Source organism: Bubalus kerabau, chromosome 2 (genome assembly GCF_029407905.1).
Source record: "Bubalus kerabau isolate K-KA32 ecotype Philippines breed swamp buffalo chromosome 2, PCC_UOA_SB_1v2, whole genome shotgun sequence".
Taxonomy (NCBI): domain Eukaryota; kingdom Metazoa; phylum Chordata; class Mammalia; order Artiodactyla; family Bovidae; genus Bubalus; species Bubalus kerabau.
Window position 1 is genome coordinate 52,017,846 of NC_073625.1, and position 27,942 is coordinate 52,045,787.

Genomic DNA, 27,942 nt, shown 5'->3' on the forward strand with positions numbered 1-27,942 from the left:
GTGATATCTCTGCTTTTTTATTTGCTATCTAGTTTTGTAACAGCTTTCCTTCCAAGGACCAAGTGTCATTTAATTTCATGACTGCAGTCACCATCCTCATTGATTTTAAAGCCAAAGAAAATAAAATCTGTCACTGCTTCCTCAACTTCATCTTTTCTTATAATTGCATCTCCAAATGCATTCATTCAATATCATGCATTCAATAACTCTTTTTGAGTTATTATATGAAGGGCACTATTCTAGATACAGACCACAATTTATTTGCCTGGGCACCCATAGTACTGAATCTTCTGCACCTAAATGGGAAGTTTATTTACCAGGTGAATGCTTTGGCATCTGGAAACAGAACTGTAATAAGGCTTTAATCTGACCTCTTACTCTGAACCTATCCACCCAATGTCAAGGCAATTTGGTATGTGTTTAGTGGTGAGAGGCATTTTCTATAAAATAAAAAATTTGCAGAAAGTTGCATGCAAGCTTTTGCTGGCAATGAACTCTTGTCAATGGAGAAAAATGTCTATCCTAAGAGCTTTTAGAATGCCATGAGATTGTTTTTATTTTACTAGGCACAGCTAATCAGTGACTTTGAGAATTGGTGGATACCTAATTGGTGGATACCCAATGGATCCCTAACCAGGCTTTGTAGAGACATCTGCAAAATAAATCAGGTTCTTGAGTCCAATTACAGGTCTCTTAATATCATCCTCTAAGTGATAAGTCTGGAAATCTGCATTATTTTTCCCTTTCAGCATATTTTTCAAAGCAAAGTTTTGTTTGGCAATAAAGGGACAATCTAAACTCTCCTTTCTAGAAGCTTATTGTTTTCTGGGTTCTTAGAACACTGCCTCATCTTATGAAATATGCTTAAAAGATGATAGTAAAATTAACAGTCAGGATCCCAAAACTGGAAAGCTGAACAATTAATTAAAATATACCAAAATAGAAAACCTTACCAGTCATTTAAAATGCATGTTAGATTAATAATCAAGCATTATTTTCATATCAAATTGACAAAAGTAAATAATGGTAGCAATTCCAATGGTACAGAGGTTTTGGTGAATCAGATATTCAGTAATTGTATTAAAAGTGTGAATTTGGAAACATGTAGCAAAAGCTTTTAAAATATATTGAGATGTGAGTAGGTTAGAATGTTTTTATGAAATAATACACTAGCAGGGATAAAGTAGGAAGATGAGCATCCGCCAAGCAAATCTTTTTGAATTCACTTGCTGTCATGGAGATCTATGAAAATATTAGCAATATCTTTTAGGTTTTGAAACCACCTCACATCAGGCAGTGAATAATCCAATCAATTTGAATTTTACATGCTAAATTTTTTAATGGGAGAATTTACATGTGGATATAATCTGCATGGACTTCCCTGGTAGCTTAGCAGTAAAGAACACACCTGCCAATGCAGGAGACACAGGTGTGTTGGGTTTGATCCCTGGGTCAAGAAGATCCCTTGGAGAAGGAAATGGCAACCCACTCCAGTATTCTTACCTGGGAAATCTCATGGACAGAGGAGCCTGGGGGGCTACAGTTGTAAAGAGTCATACATGACCTAGTGACTAAATGACAACAACATGATCTGTATTATCATTTTAGAATAAGTGTTACAGTTTATTTTGGAAAGTTTAATTTATAAAATTCCACCACATAGCATACATTTTCCTCATTTTGCTGACAACCAGACTTGTGAAAACTTCAAGGATAAGAAGGCATTCTTGCTTTGGGAGCCACTAGCCCATTCTCTGGTGTTTGCACCCACAACTTAAGGATAAGAACTCTTATTTCGTTCTCCCTCCCCTCTTGCACCATATCCTGGAGAAGGAATTCCATGTCAGTGATTTATGACTCTCCCAGTTTTCTAGAAGTAATCAGAATTAGGGTACTATCTGGAACAGGAGTGTTTAAAAATACGAGTAAATTTTTATGAGAAGGTTGAAGGGTGTTTCCATTGGCATCTGAACAATTATTAATAAAATGCTGTCTCTGGTCCATGTCATGTGGCAGTCTGGACAGGACAGGGTTTGAGGGAAATGAGAGACATGTACAAGGATGGCTGAGTCCCTTCACTGTTCACCTGAGACCATCACAGCATTGTTAACCAGTGCAAAATAAAAATGTTCAAAAGAAAAATATACCGTCAGGTGAAAAATCTGAGCAAAACAAGAAATGAGTATTTGTATGGAACTGTTGGAAAGCAGTTCAATTCAGTTCAGTTCAGTAGCTCAGTCGTGTCCGACTCTTTGTGACCCCATGGACTGCAGCACGCCAGGCCTCCCTGTCCATCACCAACTCCCGGACTTCACTCAAACTCATGTCCATTGAGTCAGTGATGCCATCCAACCATCTCATCCTCTGTCGTCCCCTCCTCCTCCCATCTTCAATCTTTCTCAGCATAAGGGTCTTTCAAATGAGTCAGCTCTTCGCATCACGTGGCCAAAGTATTGGAGTTTCAGCTTTAGCATCAGTCCTTCCAATGAATATCCAGGACTGATTTCCTTTAGGATTGACTGGTTAGATCTCCTTGCTGTCCAAGGGAATCTCAAGAATCTTCTCCAGCCCCATAGTTGAAAAGCATCAATTCATCAGTGCTCAGCTTTCTTTATAGTCCGACTCTCACATCCATATATGACTACTGGAAAGACCATAGCCTAGCTAGACGGACCTTTGTTGGCAAAGTAACGTCTCTGCTTTTTAGATCCTGCCTAGGTTGGTCATAACTGGAAAGTAGTAGGGGTAGGTATACAGAAAATTTACTTAGAAGAGGACAATCACATTTGAGAAAGTTCCTACTACTCTTCTAAAACTCATTAACTTCATGTGTTTCAACAACTACTGCTCTGGAAATGATAGTCCCTACTCTTTTGAGAGTCAGCTCTGCTCCTTTCTCCTTTTCTATTGTTCTCTGCTCTAGAAGAGTGATCTGTAAATGTGCCCTTTGCATAATCCATAGATGCCAACCTGGCTCCTGGACTACTGCCAAGAGCCCCGTGGTCAGCTCACCAGCATACCTGTATTTCATACATTTCAGAAGTTAGAGGAAAGATTTATCTTATTAGATAGACAAATGAAAGATATAAAAAAAAAAAAAAAACAGAGATGAAAACTACATTGCTTGATGTAGAAAACACATTACCAGATTAGACATTGCCAAAGAAACCATTAATATATTTCAAAACATTGCAACAGAAACTGTCCAGAGTGAAACACACAGAAAAAATACTGAATAAAATGAACAGGGAGATTTATTGGCATCTCTCTTATGTTTACAAATTCATAACATGAGATTCAGATACAGCCATAATAATATACTGAATTTTGTTCTCTCTCACATGAGGCGGTAACTGACGCGAATCCTTGACATTTCCTGGTGGCTCAAACAGTAAAGAATCTGCCTGCAATGTAGGAGACCGAGGTTTGATCCCTGGGTCTGGAAGATCCCCTAGAGAAGGAAATGGCAACCCACTCCAGTATTCTTGCCTGGAGAATTCCATGGATGGAGAAGTCTGGCACTCCATGAGGTCACAAAGAGTCGGACATGACTGAGAAACTAACACTTGACATTTCCATAGCTTATGAAAACCATATATCATCCTGCTATTTCTCCAGTTCCCTGTGTATTATAGTCTTTTTACTGCTCCTGCTGTCATCAGTTCACTAGTCATTCACCTATTAATAGAAACTCTATGCAGCCCTTCACTACTTTCCAAAAGAAATAAGTCAATTATATTACTGGGAAGATTGGTCAAATAGTGGGTCATTTAACACTGTATACATCACATCCCTTTCCCATATCAGCTCCTCTGCTCTAGTTTCCCCATTCCACTCTTACCTGAATTGATTCTAACTACAAAATATTAATCTCCAATGAAAATAAATTCCACCCCTTCCAGATCTTATTCCCAAACTTTCACATCTATGCCAATCAATGCACTTAAAAGAACCAATTGACATAAATCCATTTTAGAAGGCAGATGAGTAGATTATGAATCATGATTTCTGTTTTATTTTATTTTTATTTGGCTCCAAGATAGAGGTAATATTTCTGCTTTATTTGTTACTTGTGATATTTTGTCTACACAGGAACTTGCAAATATAGTGTATCAAAGATTGTTGTTCAGTTGCTAAGTCATGTCCAAGTCTTTGCAACCCTGTGGACTGCAGCACACCAGGCTTCTCTATTCTTTACCATCTCCCAGAATTTGCTCAAACTCATGCCCATTGAGTTGGTGATGCTATCAAACCATCTCATCCTCTGTTGCCCACTTCTCCTCCTGCCCTCAATCTTCCCCAACATCAGGATCTTTTCCAATGAGTAGACGCCTCACATCACATGGCCAAAGTATTGGAGTTTCAGCTTCACCACGATAAGTCAGCATTTGCGCACTAACTGAATTATAAACATAAACACTCTGTATGTACACTAATATGTTAAGATTCACTTAAACATCCAAGAAGATAGATTACCTCTTTTTTTTATATATAGCAACCATAAAAATTGGTGTGCTAACACCTTCGGTTTTATAATAATGCAAGACCAGTGATGTATAGACTCTGAGTGTGGATCTTCGCAAAGATAGTCAAAGTTTTCCACATCACCATTCTTCACTGGGAAAGAAACACCTGAATATGATATTCATGCCAAGTTTCCCAGAAAAATGAATCAGATTTTGAATGTAGGTTTTGTCTAGAAAGAATGCAAAGTAAGTTTCAATTCCCAAATTAAGACTTTTCAACATGTATCACTTCTAAAATACATTATTAAGCTATTAGGTATATATGTATATAAAATATTTTTTTTCATTTTATAGAAAAAGTGGCTATAAATGATTTTTCTCTATTATCTATTTGTGGCTCTATTTGTGAGGTTTTAACAACAATTTCAAGGAACTGTCAAGATGCATGAGCAAATAAAGACACACAACTGCTTCTATATTCTTGTACTCTGAGAAAGACTGGGAAAGAAGACAAGATTGATGTTGGAATGATAGTTCTCTGAAGGGTGTGATAGAGTTAATATATATCTTATAAGTTGGTGGGAGGACTGCTTGGCAAGCATTAAAAATACTCCAATGAGATTCCATAGAAATGGTTCTGAAGAATGAGCAGGAGGATGGGCTTTAAAAGAGCAAACATCCAGCAAGCAAGATAGATAAGCCATAGATCCAGCAAATGATCACTTCAGCAACGTGCTCTTTGCAATTTAAGCAAGGCCTGACCTTCTAGCTCTACTATGTCTCACAATAATTGCTGCTCCAAAAACTACAGCTCTCACTCCCCCTGGGGACTCCTGCCATGTTCCTGTCACCTCACCCAGTGCTTTCTGCTCCACTAAGGTGAGTTGTGGAAATGTCCCCTGCTATCCTAATAGTCAGCGTCCAGGAGTCTCTGGTGGAGGTGAGGGTCGATGGTGGCCTGCTGCAGGGTCGGGGGCACTGAGTGCAGCAGTGCATGCATGGCACCTTTTGAAGGAGGTCGCCGTTATCTTCATTATCTCCACAATTGTTAGGTCAGGTCAAACGACAAGGAGGGAACACAGCCCTGCCCATCAACAGAAAATTGGATTAAAGATTTACTGACCATGGTCCCACCCATCAGAACAAGATCTAGCTTCCCCCTCAGTCAGTCTCTCCCATCAGGAAGCTCCCATAAGTCTCTTATCCTTCTCCATCAGAGGGCAGACAGAATGAAAACTACAATCGCAGAAAACTAACCAAACTGATCACATGCACCACAGCCTTGTCTAACTCAATGAAACTATGAGCCATGCCATGTAGGGCCACAGAATATGGATGGGTCATGGTGGAGAGTTCTGATAAAATGTGGTCCATTGGAGAAGGGAATGGCAAACCACTTCAGTATTCTTGCCTTGAGAAGAATAGCATGAATATGATGAACAGCATAAAAGGCAAAAAGATATGACCATGAAAGATGAACTCCCTAGGTCAGTAGGTGCCCAAAATGCTATGGGAGATCAGTGGTGAAATAACTTCAGAAAGAATGAGACAGAGCCAAATCAAAAACAACACCCAGCTGTGATTGTGATGAAGGTTAAGTCTGATGCTGTAAAGAGCAATATTGCATAGGAACCTGGAATGTTAGGTCCATGAATCAAGGCAAATTGGAAGCGGTCAAACAGGATATAGAATCAACATTTCAGGAATCAGTGAATTAAAATGGACTGGAATGGGTGAATTTAACTCAGATGACCATTATATCTACTACTGTGGGCAAGAATCCCTTAGAATAAATGGAGTAGCCATCATAGTCAACAAAAGAGTCCAAAATGCAATACTTGGATGCAATCTCAAAAACGACAGAATGATCTTTGTTCGTTCCCAAGGCAAACCATTCAATATCACAACAATCCAAGTCTATGCCCTGACTAGTAATGCTGAGAAGCTGAAGTTGAATTGTTCTGTGAAGACCTACAAAACCTTCTAGAACTAACACCCACAAAAGATGTCCTTTCATTATAGGGGACTGGAATGCAAAACTAGGAAGTCAAGAAATACCTAGACTAACAGGCAAATTTTGCCTTGGAGTACAGAATTAAGCAGGTCAAGGCTAACAGAGTTTTGCCAAGAGAATGCACTGGTCATAGCAAACACCCTCTTCCAACACAAGAGAAGATTCTACACATGGACATCATCAGATGGTCAATAACAAAATCAAATATTGATTATATTCTTTGCAGCCAAAGATGGAGAAACTCTATAGAGTCAGTAAAAACAAGACCAGGAGGTGACTGTGGCTCAAATCATGAACTACTTATTGCCAAATTCAAACTTAAATTGAAGAAAGTAGGGAAAACCACTAGACCACTCAAGTATGGCCTAAATCAAATCCCTTATGATTATACAGCGGAAGTGAGAAATAGACTCAAGGAATGAAATCTGATAACAAACTGCCTGAAGAACTATGGACAGAGGTTCATGACATTGTACAAGAGGCTGTGATCAAGATCATCCCCAAGAAAAAGAAATGTGCAAAAGGCAAAATGGTTGTCTGAGGAGGCCTTATAAACAGCTAAGAACAGAAGAGGAGCTACAGGCAAAGGAGAAAAGGAAAGATATACCCATTTGAATGCTGAGTTCCAAAGAATAGCAAGGAGAGATAAGAAAGCCTTCCTCAATGATCAGTGCAAAGAAATACAGGAAAATAATAGAATGGGAAAGACTAGAGATCTTTTCAAGAAAATCAGAGATACCAAGGGGATATTTCATGCAAAGATGGGCACATTAAATACAGAAATGTTATGGACCAAACAGAAGCAGAAGATATTAAGACATGGCAAGAATAAAGAGAAGAACTATACAAATAGATATTCATGACCCAGATAACCACAATGGTGTGATCACTCACCTAGAACCACATCCTGGAGTCCAAAGTCAGGTGGGTCTTAGGAAGCATCACTATGAACAAAGTTAGTGGAGGTGATGGAATTCCAGTTGAGTTATTTCAAATCTTAAAAGATGATGCTGTGAAAGTGATGCACTCAATAGGCCAGCAAACTTGGAAAACTCAGCAGTGGCCACAGGACTGAAAAAGTCAGTTTTCATTCCAGTCCCAAAGAAAGGCAGCACCAAAGAATGTTTAAACAGCCATACAATTGCACTCATCTCACACGCTAGCAAAGTAGTGCTTGAAATTCTCCAAGGCAGGCTTCAGCAATATGTGAACCATGAACTTCCAGATATTCAAGCTGGTTTTAGAAAAGGCAGAGGAACCAGAGAACAAATTGCCAACATCTGCTGGGTCATCAAAAAAGCAAGAGAGTTGCATAAAAACATCTATTTCTGCTTTATTGACCACACCAAATCCTTTGACTGTGTGGATCACCACAAACTCTGGACAATTCTTCAAGAGATGAGAATACCAGACCACCTGATCTGCCTCCTGAGACATCTGTATGCAAGTCAAGAAGCAATAGTTAGAACTGTACATGGAAAAATAGACTGGTTCCAAATCGGAAAAGGAGTATGTCAAGGCTGTATATTGTCACCCTACTTATTTAATTTATATGTGGAGTACATCATGCTAATTGCCAGGCTAGATGAAGCACAAGCTGAAATCAAGATTGCAAATAATCTCAGATATGCAGATGACACCACCCTTATGGCAGAAAGTGAAGAAGAACTGAAGAGCCTCTTGATGAAAGTGAAAGAGGAGAGTGAAAAAGTTGGTGTGAAGCTCAACATTCAGAAAACTAAAATCATGGCATCTGGTCCCATCACTTAATAGGAAATAGACGGGGAAACAATGGAAACAGTGAGAGACTTTCTTGGGCTCCAAATCAGTGCAGATGGTGACTGCAGCCATGAAATTAAAAGATGCTTGCTCCTTGAAAGAAAAGCTATGACCACCCTAGGCAGCATATTAAAAAGCAGAGACATTACTCTGTCGACAAAGTTCCATCTAGTCAAAGCTATGGTTTTTCCAGTAGTCATCTATGGTTGTGAGACTTGGACTATAAAGAAAGCTGAGCACTGAAGAATTGATGCTTTTGAACTGTCATGTTGGAGAAGACTCTTGAGAGTCCCTTGGATAGCAAGGACATCCAACCAGTCAGTCGTAAAGGAAATCTGTCCTGAATATTCTTTGGCAGGACTGATACTGAAGCTGAAACTCCAATACTTCGGCTACCTGATGTGAAGAACTGACTCATTGGAAAAGACCCTGATGCTGGGAAAGATTGAAGGCAGGAGGAGAAAGGGACCACAGAGGATGAGGTGGTTGGATGGCATCACCTATTCAATGGACGTGAGTTTGAGTAAACTCCGGGAGTTGGTGATGGACAGGGAGGCCTGGCGTGCTGCAGTCCATGTGGTCGCAAAGAGCTGGACACGACTGAGTGACTGAACCGAACTGATCCTAATAGGAGCCTGGGCAGCAATACACTCCATGGCCACTGCCATGAGCCCTGTGGTGACACCATGAGCTGCCTTCCAACCAGTTGTGAGAACAGTGCCTGCATCCCTTCTGAATGTTGTCAGAATTTTTCTGATGTGTTCAGATCCCATCAAGGAAACATCTTTCTTCCTATCAAGCCCCATGTCTCCAGGTCCTGCCAGCCAGTATGTTGTAGACAACCTGGAGTTGCCATCTTTCAAGTTACCAGTCCTTTGGGTGCCAACCTCTGAGTTAGCTGACAAATGGCTGTCAATCCAAGAGCTACCTTTTCTATGATTTCAAGAGTCTCAAGAGTCTTCTCCAGTACCACATCACGAAAGCATCAGTTTTTTGTCACTTAGCCTTCTTTATGATCCAACTCTCACATCTGTATATGACTACTGGAAAAACCACAGCTTTGACTAGACGGACATTTGTCAGCAAAGTGATGCCCCTGCTTTTTAATATGCTGTCTATGTTTGTCATAGCTTTGTTTCCAAGGAGCAAGCGTTTTTTTTAATTTTTTTTTCATGGCTGCAATCACTGTCCACAGTGATTTTGGAGCCCACAAAAATAAACTCTGCCACTGTTTTCACTTTTTCCCTGTCTATTAGCTATGAAGTGATGGGGCCAGATGCCATGATCTTAGATTTTTGAATACTGAGTTTTAAGCCAGCTTTTTCATTCTCATCTTTTACCTTCATCAAGAGATTCTTTATATTGTGTTAATTTTATCATACCCACAAGCAACCATTTCTAACAAAAAGATATAACTTTTCAAAAGTTTTTTTTGTTTGTTTTGTTTTGTTTTTATCTCGGGCTATTGAGGCAAGAAACTATGTGGAGATATAATGAACTCAAAGTCTCTGTATTGGGAAGAATTACAGATGGAATTAAAAATAGTGAATTAGGACACATGTTAGCTAGGTATGTGTATTTGGCCTCTCCTGTGTTTGACATAAAGATATGATAAATCATTGATGATTCCAGATTTCTCTCAGTTATATATGCTGCCTCTAACTCACAGTTTAACTACTGATTATTAATATCCAGATTATATTTAGCTCGATAACTGTAGCCTCTGTGGTGTTCCAGTTATCAGATACATTTATTAGCAGTTCTATAAAAACCAAACCTATTTTCACTGTGGGCAAAACCAAAATATTTTCTTTTCTTTTTCAAAGTCATATGTAACATGCTGCTACTGCTCCTGCTAAGTCGCCTCAGTCGTCTCCGACTCTGTGCGACCCCATAGATGGCAGCCCACCAGACTCCTCTGTCCCTGGGATTCTCCAGTCAAGAATACTGGAGTCGGTTGCCATTTCATAAAAGAAGAGATTTTATAGACTAGTTGGTTATCACTTATTTTTGAACTTTACAAAGAACCAAAGAAGTGAAAAGAATCTTGACCTAGATCATGAGGAATTTTAGTGTGGCATACACAAAAAATTATTTCAGTTGAGGCTAATCAAGGGAAGGGAAGGAATTTTTTTTGGAAGCATGTAGGAGTTTGGGAGATTTTTATTTATCTGGAGGGTTTAATACTCTTGGAGGAAATGAGAAAATTGTCAAGAAAATTCTCAGATTTTCAACCTTTGATGATTCCAATCTCTTCTGTTTTTTCCTACTATTAGCATGCCTGACACCAATGTGATCTGATGCTTTCTTCGAGAAGGAATGCAATACATCGACTTTGAAAATGCCCCATGTGTGATGTCAACTATTTTTTCATCCACTACCTGAAACAAAAAATTCAGAAGAGAAAACTTACATTCCACCTGCACAAAATGTCATGCTTTTTATGATGTTAAAAAAAATTTTTTTTAAAAATCATGTGTAATTGCAGTACCCACTCTCCTACCTCCCTCCCTCCTCTCTGTGCATGCCTGCATGGGGGTATAAGATCTCCCATTCTTACTTGAAAGGTTATATAAGAATGGATGTCTATAAAGATTAGCTCTTATTTTGGGGGGAGAATCCAAAATAAGGTACAGAGATCACTTATTCTGTGATGTCCCAAGTAAGAACTTTTCAGATATCTTTCTTCCTGTGATGTTGAACATTTTCTTAATCCTTGCTCACTTTAATTGCATGAAGATTGAAGTGTCTTAGTAAATTATCTCAGGTGAAGACATCCATCAATTCTGGGATGCTGATGCACAATCTGATGGCCTCTAATGTTTATCCTTTTAGTTGAATGCCACCGATAGAAATGAATGCCTTTTTACTAGTAAAACAGGTATATCATCAATGTTACCATGTACAAATATTACATACATCTCCTCAAGTCTTTGAAAACCAACTTTAAAGTAATGAAAAAACATCACATGGTCAGGGTAGAGCTCTTTAAAATGCACTCTAAGATGCTTGCATAAAATTGACTCTCAGGACAAATATACAGAGAACAGCATAACCCAATTAGACTCTCAGATAAGTAGTAAAAAATGGAGAATAAGTATGAGTTTTTCCATCTGGCAAATCCAATAAATGTGCTATTTGGGAACTAGTTCAGTACATCAGGCTTGTAACACTAAATCTCTTCATCAATGATGAAGACTTTGCCTTCCTAACCAGGATGTTCTTTGTGGATAATGACTAGAATAAACATCCGTTCAGATGGACTCCATCTAACCATGCATTATTAAAGGGCAGGAACAGAAGCAAAGCAGATGAAATACATAGGTGATTACATCTTACATTCTTAAGCCTGATAAACAGGAGAGAAATTAGGACAGTAGATATTTAGAAGATGCAAACTGGACTTATTTTATGGAAGGGTGGGAAGTTGTTTCCATAGTCAGCAAAATGAACTAATGAGATATTATTATGAAAAGTGATCTAAAATATGGTGAGGAGAAGAATCGCAATATATATCCACCAAAGTATATAAGCAATCTGGTCTTATATACTTACATCAACAGAGACAAGCTGTTCTCTGCTGCTTATCTGAAATTTTTGCTTCACATTCTACTATGTCATCCAACGACCTCTGTTCTGGAAACAATGACTCCTGTTGGCTTGGGAGTTATTGCCATGTTCCTGTCACCTCATCCACTGCTCTCTACTTAACTGGTGTAAACTGTGGTGATGCTCTTCACTTGCCTAGTCGAAACAAAACCTGGCTTCCGGACAACTCCCCAGAGACATGTGACAAACTTTCCAGCTATCAACCATCCAGCTGTGAGCCCACAACCTATAAAACTTCACACTACTCTTCCACCACTTAACTGTGGCCACAGGCCCTGTGAGCAACTGGTTCTTTCCCCATTAGTTCACATCTCTCCAGTTCTTGTCAACCGTCAATGCATAATGTGTGTGTGTGTGTGTGCACGCACATGCATGCTCAGTCATGCCCAACTCTTTGTGACCCATGAACTGTAGCCTGCCAGGCTCCTCTGTCCATGAAATTTTCCAGGCAAGAATACTGGAATGGGTTGCCATTACCTTCTCCAGGTAATGAATCCATTCCTGATTCAGGGACCAAACCCAAGTCTCCTGCCCATGTGTCCTGCATTGGCAGGTGGATTCTTAACCACTGCACCACCTGGGAAGTCCAGTTGAATATTAGTCATAAAAAGAATGAAATATCCATTTGCAGCAACAGGGATGTACCTAGAGACTATCACACTAAGTAAAGTCAGAGAAAGACAAATGTCTCATGACATCCACTTACATGTGGAATCTACAAAATAATAAACATGGACTTACAGAAGCAGATAAATAGACACAGAAAACAAAATAAATGGTTACCAAAGGGGAAAGGTGGAGAGGAGAGATAAATTAGGAGTATGGGATTAACAAATACACATTACTATATATAAAATAAGCAACAAGCTTTTACTGCATAGCCCAGGAACTATATTCAGTATATTGTAATAACCTATAATGGAAAAGAATCTGAAAAATAGTATATATGTATATGCATGTATAACTGAATCACTTTGCTGTACACCTGAAACTAACACGATATTGTAAATCTACTGTACCTCAATTAAAAACTGGAAAGAAAATATAGCTATCTGTATCACACATTGGACCCTTGGTTGTAGTCTGTCCCCCATCCCTTTTTCCATGTCTCATATGCTAAATATATTTCAAGGACCTTGAAAGCTAAAAAAAAAATAGTTTATTTTCCTTTACGCATGTGTGCATGTGTGTGTGTTCAGTCATTTCAGTTATGTCTGACTCTTTGTGACCCTATGGACTGTAGCTTGCCAGACTCTTTTGTCCATGGGATTCTCCAGGCAAGAATACTGGAGTGGATTGCCCTTTCCTTCTCCAGGGGATTTTCCCAACACAGAGATGGAACCCAGGTCTCCTGCAGTTCCTTCTTTTCAGACAGGTTCTTTACCATTGAGCCACTGGGAAAGCCCATCTTCCTTTAAATATCTCCTAAATTTTTTATTTTGTACATCTGCCCTTCAGTTTTTGGAAACCACTAATGATTTATGAAGCCAACAACATAAATGTAGCTGGGTTACACCATTTTATTTTACCACTGCTAAATTTAAGAATCATTTTGACTCAATATATATAGCTTAATTGCTATGTAAGTATAGATTTGCATACATTTTGCTTTTCAGATCACAGGATCATTGTTGAATCATTTAACAATGCTCTGGAAAGTGAAATTAGGACACACTTATATACATATTTTGCAAAAAGGAAGATAAAATTTCATCATAAACTAAAAGGCTTGAAGGTGACCTCCATTATTTTCTTTAAGGGCCATTTACTGGAAAATTTAGCTTTCTCTGATATTCTGTGTTTACCCTAAAGGATTTATAACCTTTGGAAAAATTGAGAAACAGTTGCATTACTCTTTTTTAATGAGTTGTAAAAAATTTGCTGCCTCATTAGATAAAGGGAGTATGTTTATTCTTTTTCAGAAGGCATGGGGATTTCTCTGAATTATCTGGTGGTAGAAAGTTCATTCTTTGCATCTTAACCTTGCCACGGATACAGAGCATAAACTCCTCACACTACATAAAGACTATGTATTATACCTGTATTTTCCTGACATAATATTCTCTTAAAGTTCTGGAGGCCAGAAGTTCAAAATCAGTTTCACCAAACTAAAGTCAAGGCATCAGCAGGACCAATTTCTCCTAGAGTCTCTGAAAAGGAATCCATTCCCTGACTCTTTTACCTTCTTGAGTTTGCTGTCACTTCCTCACTTACAGCAGCATCACTCCAGCCTCTGCTCCTGTCATCACTTTCTTCTCTCTTTTTCATCTACTACCTCTTTCTTAGAAGGACTTCTGTGATCATCTCAGGCTCACCCAGATAATCCATTTCAAGACACTTAATCACATCTTCAAAACCCCTTTTGCCATACCATTCACAGGTTCTGCTGATTAGGAAGTGGACTTTGGGTGGCAGGATGTGTGTGTGTGTGTGTGTGTGTGTGTGTGTGTGTGTGCTCAGTTGTGTCTGACTCTTTGTGACCCCATGAACTGTAGCCTGCCAGGCCTTTCTATCCATGGGATTTTCCAGGAAAGAATTCTGGAGTGGGTTGCCATTTCCTTCTCCAGGAGGTCTTCCTGACCCAGGGAGTATGTCTCCTGCATTGGCCCATGGTGGGGAGGCAAGGGTAGGTTTTCTACACACAGAAAATATTACAAATAGGACAGGATTATTATATAGTGGACAGGATTATATTATATAGGACAGGATTATTCTATATTGTAATATAGAAAATACTACATATAGAATAGGATAATTATTATAATGGAAGGAAAGGTTATTTAGTAATTAAATGAAAATGGAGAAATGCATATGCTCTCCAAAGCTTTCAGAGGAGTGAGTAGCTGTTCCCTTCAGGGGATCTTCTCAACCCAGTGATTGAACCCAGGTCTCCTGCACTGCAGGCGGATTCTTTACCAGCTGAGCCACAAGCAAAGCCTTTAGAGGATAATGTCAGCCAAACAACAACAGTCCTTACTATTGAAAATGATCACTGCCTGACTACTTGGTTTCTTGCTAAAATGGAGTTGAGAGCAGAAGAGAGTTCTGTAGAGGTAGTGTCTACAGATGTGGTGGCTGAAAGGCGAGTGATGGTCGCCTATGAGTGCCATGAGTGAATAAGAAGGTAAAACATAAAAGCCAATGAGAGAAGTTGGGCTAACTGCCTTTGCAAACCTCAGTATTTGACTGTTTAGAATATGATTGTACCAAAATAAATTTAAATATGTTATAAATCCTCATGCTGTGAACATTAATTATGCTAAGTGATGTTCTACATGATTTAATTGTTGGACTCACACTAGAGTGTGATATTAATTTAAAATACTCTGCCATGTAATGCAAAGTCGGAAAGGGAGTATGTGGGCTTTACAGCAGATGGAGTTATTCTGGGTTTTATTTGTTTGTTTATTTACTCTCAAACTTGCTTCAAGGAAGCCTAAAAAAAGACTAAAGATAATCGTGGTATGATGAAGGGATGCAGAAATAAACTTCCACCAACCTCTGAACTCTCCTGTATATTACTTGTAACAAGTGGTTTAGTGGAAAGTTCACCAATGACTGCCTTGTGTACTTTTTTCCAAGCCTTTATTTTTTCACATTTTCCTTTTCAGATTCTTTTCCATTATATATAGGTTGGTACAGGATGTTGTGTATAGTTCCCTGTGCTATCCAGTATGTCCTTGTTGATTATTGCTGTTAGTCACCCAGGCATGTCTGACTCTTTGGGACGCCATGGACTATAGCCTGCCAGACTCCTCTATCCATGGAATTATCCTAACAAGAGAACTGGAGTGGGTAGCCATTCCCTTCTCCAGGGGATCTTCCTGACCCAGGGACTGAACTCAGGTCTCCTGTATTGCAGGCAAATTCTTTACCATCTGAGCCACCAGGGAAACCCGTATATAGTAGTGTGTATATGTTAATCCCAAACTCCTAATTGATCCCTCCCCTGCCTTTTCCCTTTGGTAACCATACATCTGTTTTCTGTGTCTAAGTCTCTTTCTGTTTTGTAAATAAGTTCATTTGTATCATTTTTAGATTCACATATAAGCCATGTCATATGAGCTTTGTCTTTTTCTGAAAACCTCTAGATTCATCCATGTTGGGCAAATGACATTGTTTCATCCTTTTTTATGGCTGAGCAATATTCCATTGTATATACATACACTACATCTTCTTTATCCATTCATCCCTTAATGGACATTTAGTTTGCTTCCATGTCTTAGTTTTTGTCAATATTGTTGCTATGAACTTTGGGGTGAATGTATCTTTTTGAAATAATAGTTCCTCAGATATATGTCCAGGCATGAGACTGCTAGATCACTTGGTATTTCTATTTTTAGTTTCATAAGGAAACTCCAGACTGTTTTCCACAGTGACTGCACTAATTTACACTCCCACCAACAGTGCAGAGGGTTCCTTTTTCTCCACACCCTCTCCAGCACTTACATCAAGTGCTGGAGGCCATCAAGCTCCTTGTATATTTTAGTTCCTATTTGCCTGTCTCAGGGCTGAAAATTTCTGTGCAAAACCCCAGGATATTCTATAGATGAACAATTTGCTGAAAATGTGGCTTCCTGATCCTCACCCTTTCACCCAAAGACAGTACAAACAGTAAAATATGTTGAATAAAGAGTTACCCATAGAATAAAATCCATCACCTTATTGAATAAATGCTGAGAGGAACTATGAGAATATTCAAAATTTTTTAAAATGTGAAGAATATCTGTAACTTTAAGTTGATGTACATTTGAAAAATCTAGCTGATTTTAAATCACTGTGAGGACAGTGTCTTTTAAAAACTAACCCTATAGCTTATCATACCTGAAGAAGCTGGTCTTATCTTTTGTCTGAACTTATTACAGTTAATAAATGCATTGCCGTTTCCAATTCAGTGGAGGCTATAAGTGTGAATTATAGCTTGTATTTTTAAGAGCAAAGTGCCAGTTCTTTAAATTAAACTCTTACAAAAATTTTTCTTCAGCCTTCACCATAAGAAGTGAAAAGTGTTATTTAATATGTACAGTGCCTATAAGAACTGTACAGGTCATTTAAAACAAAATTAAGCATAGCCATTTCCTTTTGTGGTTCTAGACCAAAAATAACTATATTCTTCAACAGAGGAATAAACTCTATGTGAAAAGAAAAGAAAATCAAAAATAAGTAAAACTTACTTGGGCAGAAATGTAAAGAAATATTATACATCTGACAGCAACGGGGTTTTACAACAGAGACAATGGGATATATAATTTTAGTCCATTAGGCAGGTACAATTTTGAGAAACTGGCATTCTTTGATATTACATATTATAGAAACTCTTTAAGAAAGACTTCTTCCAGAAGTCTTGGTTACTTAGCAACCGCTGACCCCTGGGAGCAAGTTCATTTTTGGCCCTGTGTTAGGTCACTAAGTCTCAGTGAGATTGCTGTGAATCTTACAGATGGACTTTTCCAAATGGATGAGATGTTGCCACCAGTACATGGCCTGGCATAGTTAAGAATATAACACAAATTTAGGGGGAGAAAGTCTTCTCTTAATAGTTCAATGCCTCATGATCTGTTTTGAGCAACAATGTGGAGACAGTCAAAGCATTCAGCTTATTTTAGAGTATGGGGTCAAGTCCTGGCAGTATTTTGCAGTTGCCAAAAGAGTGGAAAAGTCCAGGTTCTTTGTTGCACTTGGATCCTCATTAACCCCTTAACAATCATGTTGCAAAAGCCCGTAGACACATGATCTCTTGTTTACCACCAGTTGACAGATGAGAGCTTACTTGTTAACACTGAAATCACTATTCACAAAAGTTATGGTCTGCATATGATGAGTGATGAGCGATGGTCAACGTGGTGATTATAGATAACTTTGAAGAGTCAAAATAAACTTGCTTTAATATGAGTGTGAAGACATCAGCAGCTGTCACTAAACAGCACATTAATGAAATGTTGCCGTGTTATTGTCCCAGGCAGCGAGAAGGAAGAGAGTCTGGGGAGGATGCAGACAGTCCCCAGGGAAGATATAAAAAGGCGTCAAGCCACAGTCTCGCCATGCCTTCACGGCCACCGCTGAACATACACTCAGGCTCCATGGCTTTTCTAGACTATCCTGGGAACTGTAGTGGCATATCCTACAGAACTCACTGTTATTTCCCAGTGACTGCTTCTGTTGCTCTTTGCTCCAGCGATGTAAGCCCTATGTTTGGGCTCAGCCTACCCAGTAGCTACCACGGGAATCTCTGGCTCCTGGATAACTGCCAAGAAACGTGTGGGGAAGCACCAAGCTGTGAATCTCCCAGTTCTGAGCCCAAGACCTGCACCACAACTTGTGACCGATCAAACTCATCTGTGCCCTGCAACTCTCCAACAGGGGGCCAGATCTGCAGTGCCCGTGAAACAACCAATGTCGGACCCAGCCCCAGCTGCAGTCCGTGCCCTCAGACCAAGGGGTATGTATCTGATGGCTGCACCCCCCTCCAATGTACATCCAAAGCTTGCCAGACCCTCGGCAATGGCTTTAAATGCTTTGGGCAACTTAACCGCTTATCCAAGAGTTTCCAGCCCCTAGGCCACTACAGACTGGGCAGTTTTGGGTACAGAAGCTACCAAGATCTTGGCTTCATACCCAGTGGCCTCTCACCATCACGATATATCACCAACAGCTGCCAACGCCAAAACTATTTAATAAGAAATTGCCAATGTCCATATGATTGGCACAGGAGATGCCCTCCACCGAGCTATTTTGCAAGAAACTTCCGGTCTCTAAGCTCTATACCGAGTTCCTTCCCTCCTCTGAGGTATGTATATGGTGGTTACAGACCTCTGAATTGCTACCGATCAACTTGCAATTATAGCTGCTAGAAATTGTCTCAAGGTGCAAGTGCCGCCCTCTAATATTCCGCTGAATTGCTTCATGTGTTTCAAGAATCATGTTCTGTTAACCTCAAATATAACTCCAGGACTTATTCACCTCAGCCAGTATCACCAATAGCTGTTTTTCTGTTGCTCTCTTAATGCCCTTTGTGTTGAAGTCTGATCCTGAAGGTAGCATTGTTGTTTCTGAGATTGAATATGATGGACACACTGAAGAGATTCCATATGAAATACAGGCCAATACAGCTTTCTTATTTGGGCAGTTACTGTCACTTGTCTGCCACTGTGACTATCTGCGACCTTTCCTGATGAAGTGGAGTCTCCTTGGTCTGACTGGTCATTCCAGCACTTTCTTTCAAGATCTTTTGCTTTTCTTTTGCTTTTCTATCAGTAGTTTTGCTGCTTGCTTAACTAGCATCTTTCTAATAAGCTATAAGGTAACATCATCTTAGGGCTTCCCAAGTGGCTTGGTAATAAAGATCCCGCCTGCCAATGCAGGAGATGTGAGTTTGATCCCTGAGTTGGGAAGATTCCCTGGAGAAGGAAATGGCAACCCACTACAGTATTCCTGCCTGGACAATCTCATGGACAGAGGAGTCTGGTGGGCTACAGAATCATCAAAAGAATCGGACAAGATTTAGCAACTAAACAACATCATTGTAAACATTCAGAGTTGAGCTATTTCATCCTTCCGCCTACTGCCTGAATATAAGAATGTGCAAGCAGCAATGTCCAACTAGACTTCAAAATCAGAAGACCTTCAGCAAATCTTCCCTTCCAAAGAAGCCAGAACACATAGGATTGACTGGCAGTCAGCTTTTGTTCTCAACGCTAGGAGAGAACCTCAGAGGTAGCAGAAACACAAACATTGCTTATTGGAAAAATGACAAAATATTCTATAGATGATTCATGAATCTATGTTCATGACTCGGCTAAAATTCCCCCCTGTTGATTTATTGCTTTCTGATTGCCAAAACATTCTGGTACGTAGTTAGGCAACAAGTTTCTATTAGGAAATAATGATTTTCATTTTGCTTTATTTCATATTCGCTAAGGTTTTATCAGTGTTCTGGGCAATATGCATGATATTTTTGAAGCACTAGTTTCCTGCTATTTATTTTCTAGCCTAATTAAAAATATAAAGAAGATGGACTATAAATATCCAGGACTTTTATTTGTCTTATATTGTTCTATTTTAAATATATTAAGTGGTACTTCTCTTAAAGTGTCTGTGATTGATAGTTACATGGGGAAATTTATGGAGAAATTTCAAAATAAATCAGTTTTAATAAAACTACATAAAATATTAAATATTTGTATATTTCCCTGCAAACATGCATATTTATTTAATCATGTTGATGAGATTTGACTTTGGGATACATTTAATCTTGAACTCTGAGAAGTGATTTAACTTCTAAAGTTTTGTAAAAATTGAAAATAAAAATTGAGTGATAAAAATTTATCCTAAGAGTTTTTTGTATGTAGAAAGCAAATCATTTTTAAAAACAAGTAAAATGGCTCCTGTAGATGGGTGTAACTGGAGAGTGGAAATATGGGGTAAGGATCACCAATATGAAAGGTCAGTGACTAAAATGAAAACTCATGACGCATACAAATAGGGATATCATTTTATTTATTCTTTCAGGAGGCCTACCATGTGTAGAAAGAATATTAATGTATCACTCCTGAGTGAATATGTTTGGGAGACAATCAAGTCACTCCTTTGTGAGTTCATTCTATTTTCAGAGAATTCTGTCTGTTGAAAATTTCTTCTTTATATTGAGAAAAATCCAATTGTCCTTAGAAACTATCCATAACCCTGGACAGCCTTTAACATAGGACAAGTGCTTGAGTATTTGAAAATAATTGCTGGTCCCAGCTGAGTATTCAGTTGTCTAAACTAAACACGTACTTTCTCTTTACAAACATTAATAGAAAACCTATTCTTTGAAGCATTAAATGAGACTCTTTGGGGATATCAAGATTTATAGATCTGTTCTCAGGAATTATTCATAGAAGTCATACATGGAAACAAACATAATACTGTCTCAACCATTTTAAAAACAATACTAAATAAGTCAGAGGAAGGATTCTAACTGGAAGAATGAAAGCATACTTGTGAGAGAAATAAATTAAAGACACGTTTGAATGGTGAGAAGACTAAGACATGAGAGTGCAATGAAGGGGAAAAAGGATGGGAGTAAGAGAGAAATTTGAAAAATGGTCTAGCTTACTTTGACCCAAGAAAAGTGGACATAAGCTCCTCCATGAGAAAAAAAAAATGGGAGAAAATACAGGACAAGGGATTCAACATGTTAGATAGGAAAGACTTTCTTCATTAAAAAAAAATACTTGTAAAATAAAAAAATTATAAATATGACTATACCAAAATTAAAAGCTCCTGTTATAGGAGATATCATAAAGACATTAAAAATAAAACATGGGTGTTTGTGTGGAGTTTTGGGGCATATCAGAAATCTCTGTACTTTTTTGCTTTATAGGCTCACATGAAGTGTGACATATTTTATGTATAACCACACATGAATTAACAAACATCTCTCCATGTTATCAATAACATATATACATATATACATACATACATATATATATATATACACACACACACTTTTGACTAGAATAAAAATGCTAGGGAAAGCTAGGTTGTGCTAGCTTTACAGGAGTTTTAGGAATCTGTTCAGTTCAGTTCAGTCACTTCATCCAGCCCAGCATTTTGCATGATGTACTCTGCATAGAAGTTAAATAAGCAGGGTGACAATATACAGCCTTGACATATTCCTTTCACAATTTGGAACCAGTCTGTTGTTCTATGTGCAGTTCTAACTGTTGCTTCTTGACCTGCACACAGATTTCTCAGGAGTTTTTAGGTATGGGAGCTGGTAGTTCTCCAAGTGATTTTTAGACTAAACAATTCTGATTTGATTCCCTAAGTACTTTAAAAAATTAAAATCAAAATAAAATCACAGTACTGAGAAATAAGGCTTCCCAGATGGTTCAGCAGTGAAGAATCCACCTGTCATGCAGGAGATGCTTATTCCAGCCCTGGATCAGGAAGATCCCCTAAAGAAAGAAATGGCCACCCATTCCAGTATTCTTGTCTGGGAAATCTCATGGACAGAGGAACTTGGTGGCTACAGTCTATGGGGCTGCAAACTTAGCAACTAACCAACAACAATTGAGAAATTAAATTGGCCCCACCCTCTGACTTTGTAGAGTGTATAATCAACAACCTCTTTCCTGCTCCTATTAATAGAAAGGTTGAAGAGCAAAGTGAAATAGACATCAGCCCTCTGTAGCACATTGCCTTCTAGAAGTTCATAGAATATAGATATTCATGTATGTTTGTCCTGTTTAATTTCAGTTAGCCACCAAGTATGCTTAATAAGTTACACACTTTGTCCATAACTCCAATGGCAACTAATTTATAGAACCCAGCAGAGGTCTTTTTATATTTGCACTTAAAAATATACAAATGAATCACTTCTTTCCCTGTGTAGCTGAGCAACACTTTTTGCTTCTCAAATAAAAGGAGACCACTTATTTTTTATTTAAAAATTATTTATAGATTTAAAATAATAATTTCTACAGCTGCAAAAATTTTACCAATATAAATATAAGCATTCAAATATTTTTTTTACACTTTGCTTATCTTCTATGTATATAGCAGAGAAAGAAATACAACAAATTCACATATACATCTGCTGTTTGAAGGTCTATAAATCGAACAAAACTCTATCCTAAAATTTACTTAATACAATCTACTTAAAGGGTGATTAAAGTTTCTATTTTAATTCATATTCTTAAAAATTTATGTTTTAGATGACAATTTATAATAAAATTTTAATGAGTTGATAAAGCTACCACTATTGGTATGCTATTAAAGAACTGAATATAACTATATGATCTTCATGTTTATTTCTGTCTATCTTAAAACTAGAATCATTAGCCAATCTATTTTAGAATCCTTCTTTTATGTATCATAGTTTCTAATGGATAAAAAATAAATCTCCCTGTTTTATAGATTTTTAAACCTTTGTCCATTGAGTTTCTTAATTGTGTCTTTTTCTTTGAGTTCTGCAAGATACTTCTACCAGAGTTTTGGTATACATTTGGTGTGCTGTCCCTGACTCATAGGAAAATGGATCTTGTCTACCAGGAGGCCCTTGATGAATAGCAGGTTCACTTGACAGTTCAATTAACGATGTTGTCATTCCCAATATCACAAGACTATTTCAAAACCATGTAGCTCTATAATTATTCATAACTATCAACATTGTACGCTCCGTGCTAAAATTTCTGCCTGCCCCCGTGACTGCTGAAATCATAGTTCTGAGATTCACTTCAGAGGTGAATCAGAAGGAAAGTGAATCCTTGATCAGACTTGTCTCAGAGCTAATGAAGTTATTTCTTCAGCTGCTCTCTGCACTCACTGTGCTTGTTCTTCTTGTCTGTTATTTAAATGTGACTGGCAGCTGAGACTCAGTAAATCACGGAGCTGTGGATCTATAGTCAGGTCGCTGACAGATCAAAAGAAAACAGACGCTCAGATCTTCCCTTTGTGTTCTATGCCTTGCAGTCTGGAGTCCTGAAAACTCTAGATGACGCTGTTGTTGACTGCCCTTATTCCAGGCACTCGCATATTTAAAGGGAATATTATTCAAAAACACCAAGAAATTCTCTTAATTAAAAAATTGTATATGGCCTCCAAATTCACATTTATATCCTGTTATCTAAAAGAAGGATGTTAAAGTTTCTTTATCTAAAGAATACCCTAAAATCCAGAATTATTCTTTTAAGGAAGAATGAATAATGAGTTTAAGTCCAGAATCCTTTTTTAAAAAAGTAATTATGATAAAAAATAATTGTCATCATTATTACTTTTACAGAACAATTTCTCATCTGAGAATGGAGTGTTACAAATTATACTACCACAGAATATGCTCTTTCTTATCAGTGTGCATCTTTTTTCTATCATCTCTAATAAGCAACAGGCTTTTTTGAACTCTGTTCTCTTGGATTGGGTAACACATTGTACCTCTTCTTTGTACTACAAGAACTGGCTGCCATCTGAAACCTAAGTCACTTTGAGAAGTATTTTTTTAGCCCACAGACTCAAAGAGAGATACTAACTGCTTTTTGTTGTGTGTGGCATCACGATTTACATATCATGAGTGTAGTAGTTGAGTGACTTACAGAAGAACTTAAATTTTAATCCTGAATCTGCCACTCACTTAAATTGTCCCTTAATCCTCTGAGGCTCGATACAGTGAGGGACTTTCTGAGAATTAAGAGAGAAAGTGTATAAAACGCCCTCACACGGTGCCCGGGAATAGTGCACACAAATGGTGGCAATGTTACCCCGTTAAGAAGCAAAGAGATGTTTGTATTTCACCAACACCACAGGCTTTTCTTTCTGTATACAATTTATGCTCTATAATACAGAGTGAGGTAATGTATGGGAATAAATTACTTTGCCAACAAAGGTCCGTCTAGTCAAGGCTATGGTTTTTCCTGTGGTCATGTATGGATGTGAGAGTTGGACTGTGAAGAAGGCTGAGTGCCAAAGAATTGATGCTTTTGAACTGTGGTGTTGGAGAAGACTCTTGAGAGTCCCTTGGACTGCAAGGAGATCCAACCAGTCCATTCTGAAGGAGATCAGCCCTGGGATTTCTTTGGAGGGAATGATGCTAAAGCTGAAACTTCAGTACTTTGGCCACCTCATGCAAAGAGTTGACTCATTGGAAAAGACTCTGATGCTGGGAGGGATTGGGGGCAGGAGGAGAAGGGGACAACAGAGGATGAGATGGCTGGCTGGCATCACTGACTCGATGGACCTGAGTCTGAGTGAACTCCGGGAGTTGGTGATGGACAGGGAGGCCTGGAGTGCTGCGATTCATGGGGTCGCAAAGAGTTGGACACGACTGAGCAACTGATACCTACAAAAGAACAATAGTTAAAAAAATTGATCCAAGACAGAAGTCATATCTTTGGATAGAATCATATAGAACTTAAATTGATACTCCTGATCTTGTATACATTTGAGACAAATCATACTGTAAGATGAGAATAAACTTTTTTTGGAAGAAAAATACTTGAGTCAGTATAACTCTTGATTTCTGACATAGAACACATAACATATGTGACTGCCATTAACTACGAGAGAAAAGGGTAGGGGGGGGAGGTTAGATGGGAGGGGTAGAGAAGAGAGAGGGAGGGAGAAAGGTGGAGAGAAATAGTAGGGGGAAAGTGGGAAAAGAAGGAAAGAGAAAGGATATGAAAAGAAAGAAAAAGAAAGTGGATCCAGGTGTGCGTGCATGCTCGGTCACGTCTGACTCTTTGTGACCCCTTGGACTGTAGCCCACCAGGATCTTCTGTCCATGGAATTTTCCAGGCAAGAATACTAGAGTGGGTTGCCATTTCCTACTCCAGGGGATCTTGTTGACACAGGGATCGAACCCCCATTTCCTGCATCTGCAGGCGGGTTCTTTACCACTGTGCCACCTGGGAAGCCAGTTTAATCCTTTCCAAAATACTCCTTTGTACCCCTATAATGACAACAATTGGGTTCCCCATTAAAGATAAAGGTCCTCAAATGGGAAACTAATCAATTTCTTCCTTTCCTGAGCCTCTTTACCATGGTGGGCCACATCTGACTCCCAGAAATCCATCTCCTGCAAACTTATAAATCTGGGTCCCAAATAAAGTTTGATTTTTGCTGAAGCCAATGATTTCTTTGACAATTATCCTAGAACTAATTAAAAGCAATAACTATGCCAACTTTATGAATAATTTTGAATAATGTGTATGCTTGTCATGTGTGTATACATATACATATATTTCTTTTTATCATAGTTCTTAAACTTGTGTATATATCCAGAAGTCATAGTTCTAGTGCTTTTGAAAATACACATTTAGCACTTCTGCCTTAATTATCTGCTTAACACTTAAATATAATAATCAAGTAAGTATGGCATCTCCATAACTTATAAAACTGTTGTTCCAAAGAATTTAGCTAGAACACTCTTTTCCTTTTTTCTTGTAATGGAGATACAGCCAGAGGCATTGATTTCAGGTAAATTCTAGTGCTGTTATATATAAAAGCATACTGTAAAAGCACAAGTATCCCACTGGCCTGGTCTGACAGGTCCATTTGATTGAAATAATTTTGGTGTCTTTTGAGGAAGCTGTCTCTGTTTATTCCTTGAGAAGCATGAACTCACTAATCTGAAACACTAAAAACCTGAATGTAAAGTCACCATGAAGGTAGGGCCTTACCTACAGGTAAATCATGGAAGGGAATGCACAATTCCTGGGAAGAGTACTTTTTGAATACACACACTGAAACAAGGATTTTAGGTGATCTAGAATTTTTTTTTAAATTTTATTTTATTTTTAAACTTTACATAATTGTATTAGTTTTGCCAAATACCAAAATGAATCCGCCACAGGTATACATGTGTCCAGACACAAAACCAGACCAAATCCTTCTTCTCTAATCTAAATATTGGATGCAATTTCATTCTTTTGATTTCAGTGTAATCCATGTTTTATCAAGAGCACAAGCAGACCTCAGCTCGAGAATGCCAAGTGCTGAAAAGCTCTTGCTTCCAGGGGTTGCAAAACATTTCATGCAATCAACATCTGTTTAGTAAATTTATTCTATACCTGAAAATGTGCATATATTTGCCATTATTTCCTCCTAAGAAATGTTAGAAATGGCAGTATAACATGTTCTCAAATAAGATGCTAAGATCATGGATTTCATGATCACTGCTCAAATAGGAGGGAGTGTTAATGGACAAGACTTCCCTGGTGGCTCAGTCAGTAAAAACTCTGCCTGCAGTGCAGGAGACACAGGTTCGATGCCTGGGAAGACACCCTCGAGAAGGGAATGACAACCCACTCTAGGATTCTTGCCTGGAGAATCCTATAGACAGAGGAGTTTGGCAGGCTCCACTCCATGGTGTCGCAAAGAGACAGACACAACTGAGTGACTAAGGACTTAGAGACATTGTGTTGATTTTATTTTATTTTTATTTATTTTTTAAAAATTTATTTATTTTAACTGGAGGCTAATTACTTTACAATATTGTATTGGTTTTGCCATACATATCTCTGTCTGATCACTTGGAGGTCTCTCCCTGTGTCTGATTCCTTGGAGGCCTCTAACAAGTTAGCAATCCTATAAGAGAACGTGAAAGAAAAAGCAATTCCAGTCAAACCATTTATGCCCATGTCTTTAAAATGCAAAACCAATGAATTTTTCAAGAGAGTAGTCTTTCAACTCCCCTGTATAAAAACTAAAAGTGCACACCACTATATTTAAAATAGATAATCAACAAGGACCTACTCTATAGCACAGGAGGCTCTGCTCAGTATTCTGTAATGACCTAAGTGGGAAAATAATTTGAAAAAGAATAAATTACATGTATGTGCATATCTGAATCACTTTACTGCACACCTGAAATTAACAAAACATTGTTGATTGACTATACTGTAATATAAAATAAAAGTTAACAAGTAAATACTAAAGACCATTTGGATGGTTACCTGGTGACCTCTGGAAAAGCATGAGTGTTGGTGGGAAGTAATTACAGGGTGGCCTGTCACTGCAGCGAGTGTAGACAGATAGTTAGGGACTAGAGAAGAAGTACACAATCATACAAGGGGACTCAGTGTGGAGTCAGAAGGGAATTCTGTAGTCTTAATATTGCCACCATACAGTTGTATGACTAACATCAACATATATTCTCTCTGGGCCCTAGTTTTCCTACAAGTGAAATGAAGAGGTTGAATTTAATGAGCCTTTACACCACTAAAATAGAGGGATTCTAACATTGTAGATATAACCTGTGTTAAAATTCTTTTATGGTGTTTGACTATGCCTTCCTTCCCTATGTTCCTCTCCCAAAGTGCTTATCAGGAGCCACCCAAGCCCAGCCAAAGGCATCTAATGATACAAGCAGATGTTAATTACATGTGGCAACTAAGCCATTTAATCACGAGAGATGCACTTAATTTTGGCACACCCTAATTATTAAATTGCCAAAAGTTAGTAATAAAAGCTTTGTACCTAACTTATATACTTCCTCAAGACACTACATTTTGGCTAATGCCAGTTTATGTTTGAAGGGAAGGAAAAAAAAAAAAAAAGAAAGTGCCCATAAGAGATGTGAATTTCCTCTGAGTTAAT

The 27,942-nt window shown here is 38.3% G+C and overlaps 1 protein-coding gene and 1 long non-coding RNA gene across 2 annotated transcripts; one reads left to right on the plus strand and one right to left on the minus strand.

Annotated features, from left to right (window-relative positions):
• The first annotated feature begins 17,939 nt into the window (after positions 1-17,939).
• LOC129644420 (keratin-associated protein 24-1) lies at positions 17,940-18,719 on the plus strand. The gene has a single exon (XM_055570067.1). The coding sequence runs from the start codon at positions 17,949-17,951 to the stop codon at positions 18,717-18,719; it is 771 nt and encodes a 256-aa protein (XP_055426042.1). The 5' UTR covers positions 17,940-17,948.
• A 5,555-nt stretch (positions 18,720-24,274) lies between these two features.
• LOC129644740 (uncharacterized) lies at positions 24,275-27,133 on the minus strand. The gene is made up of 3 exons (XR_008710951.1): positions 27,100-27,133; positions 26,859-26,931; positions 24,275-24,685 (listed from the first exon to the last, which is right to left on the minus strand). It is a non-coding gene; the product is annotated as an uncharacterized LOC129644740 (long non-coding RNA).
• Between the last annotated feature and the right edge of the window lie 809 nt (positions 27,134-27,942).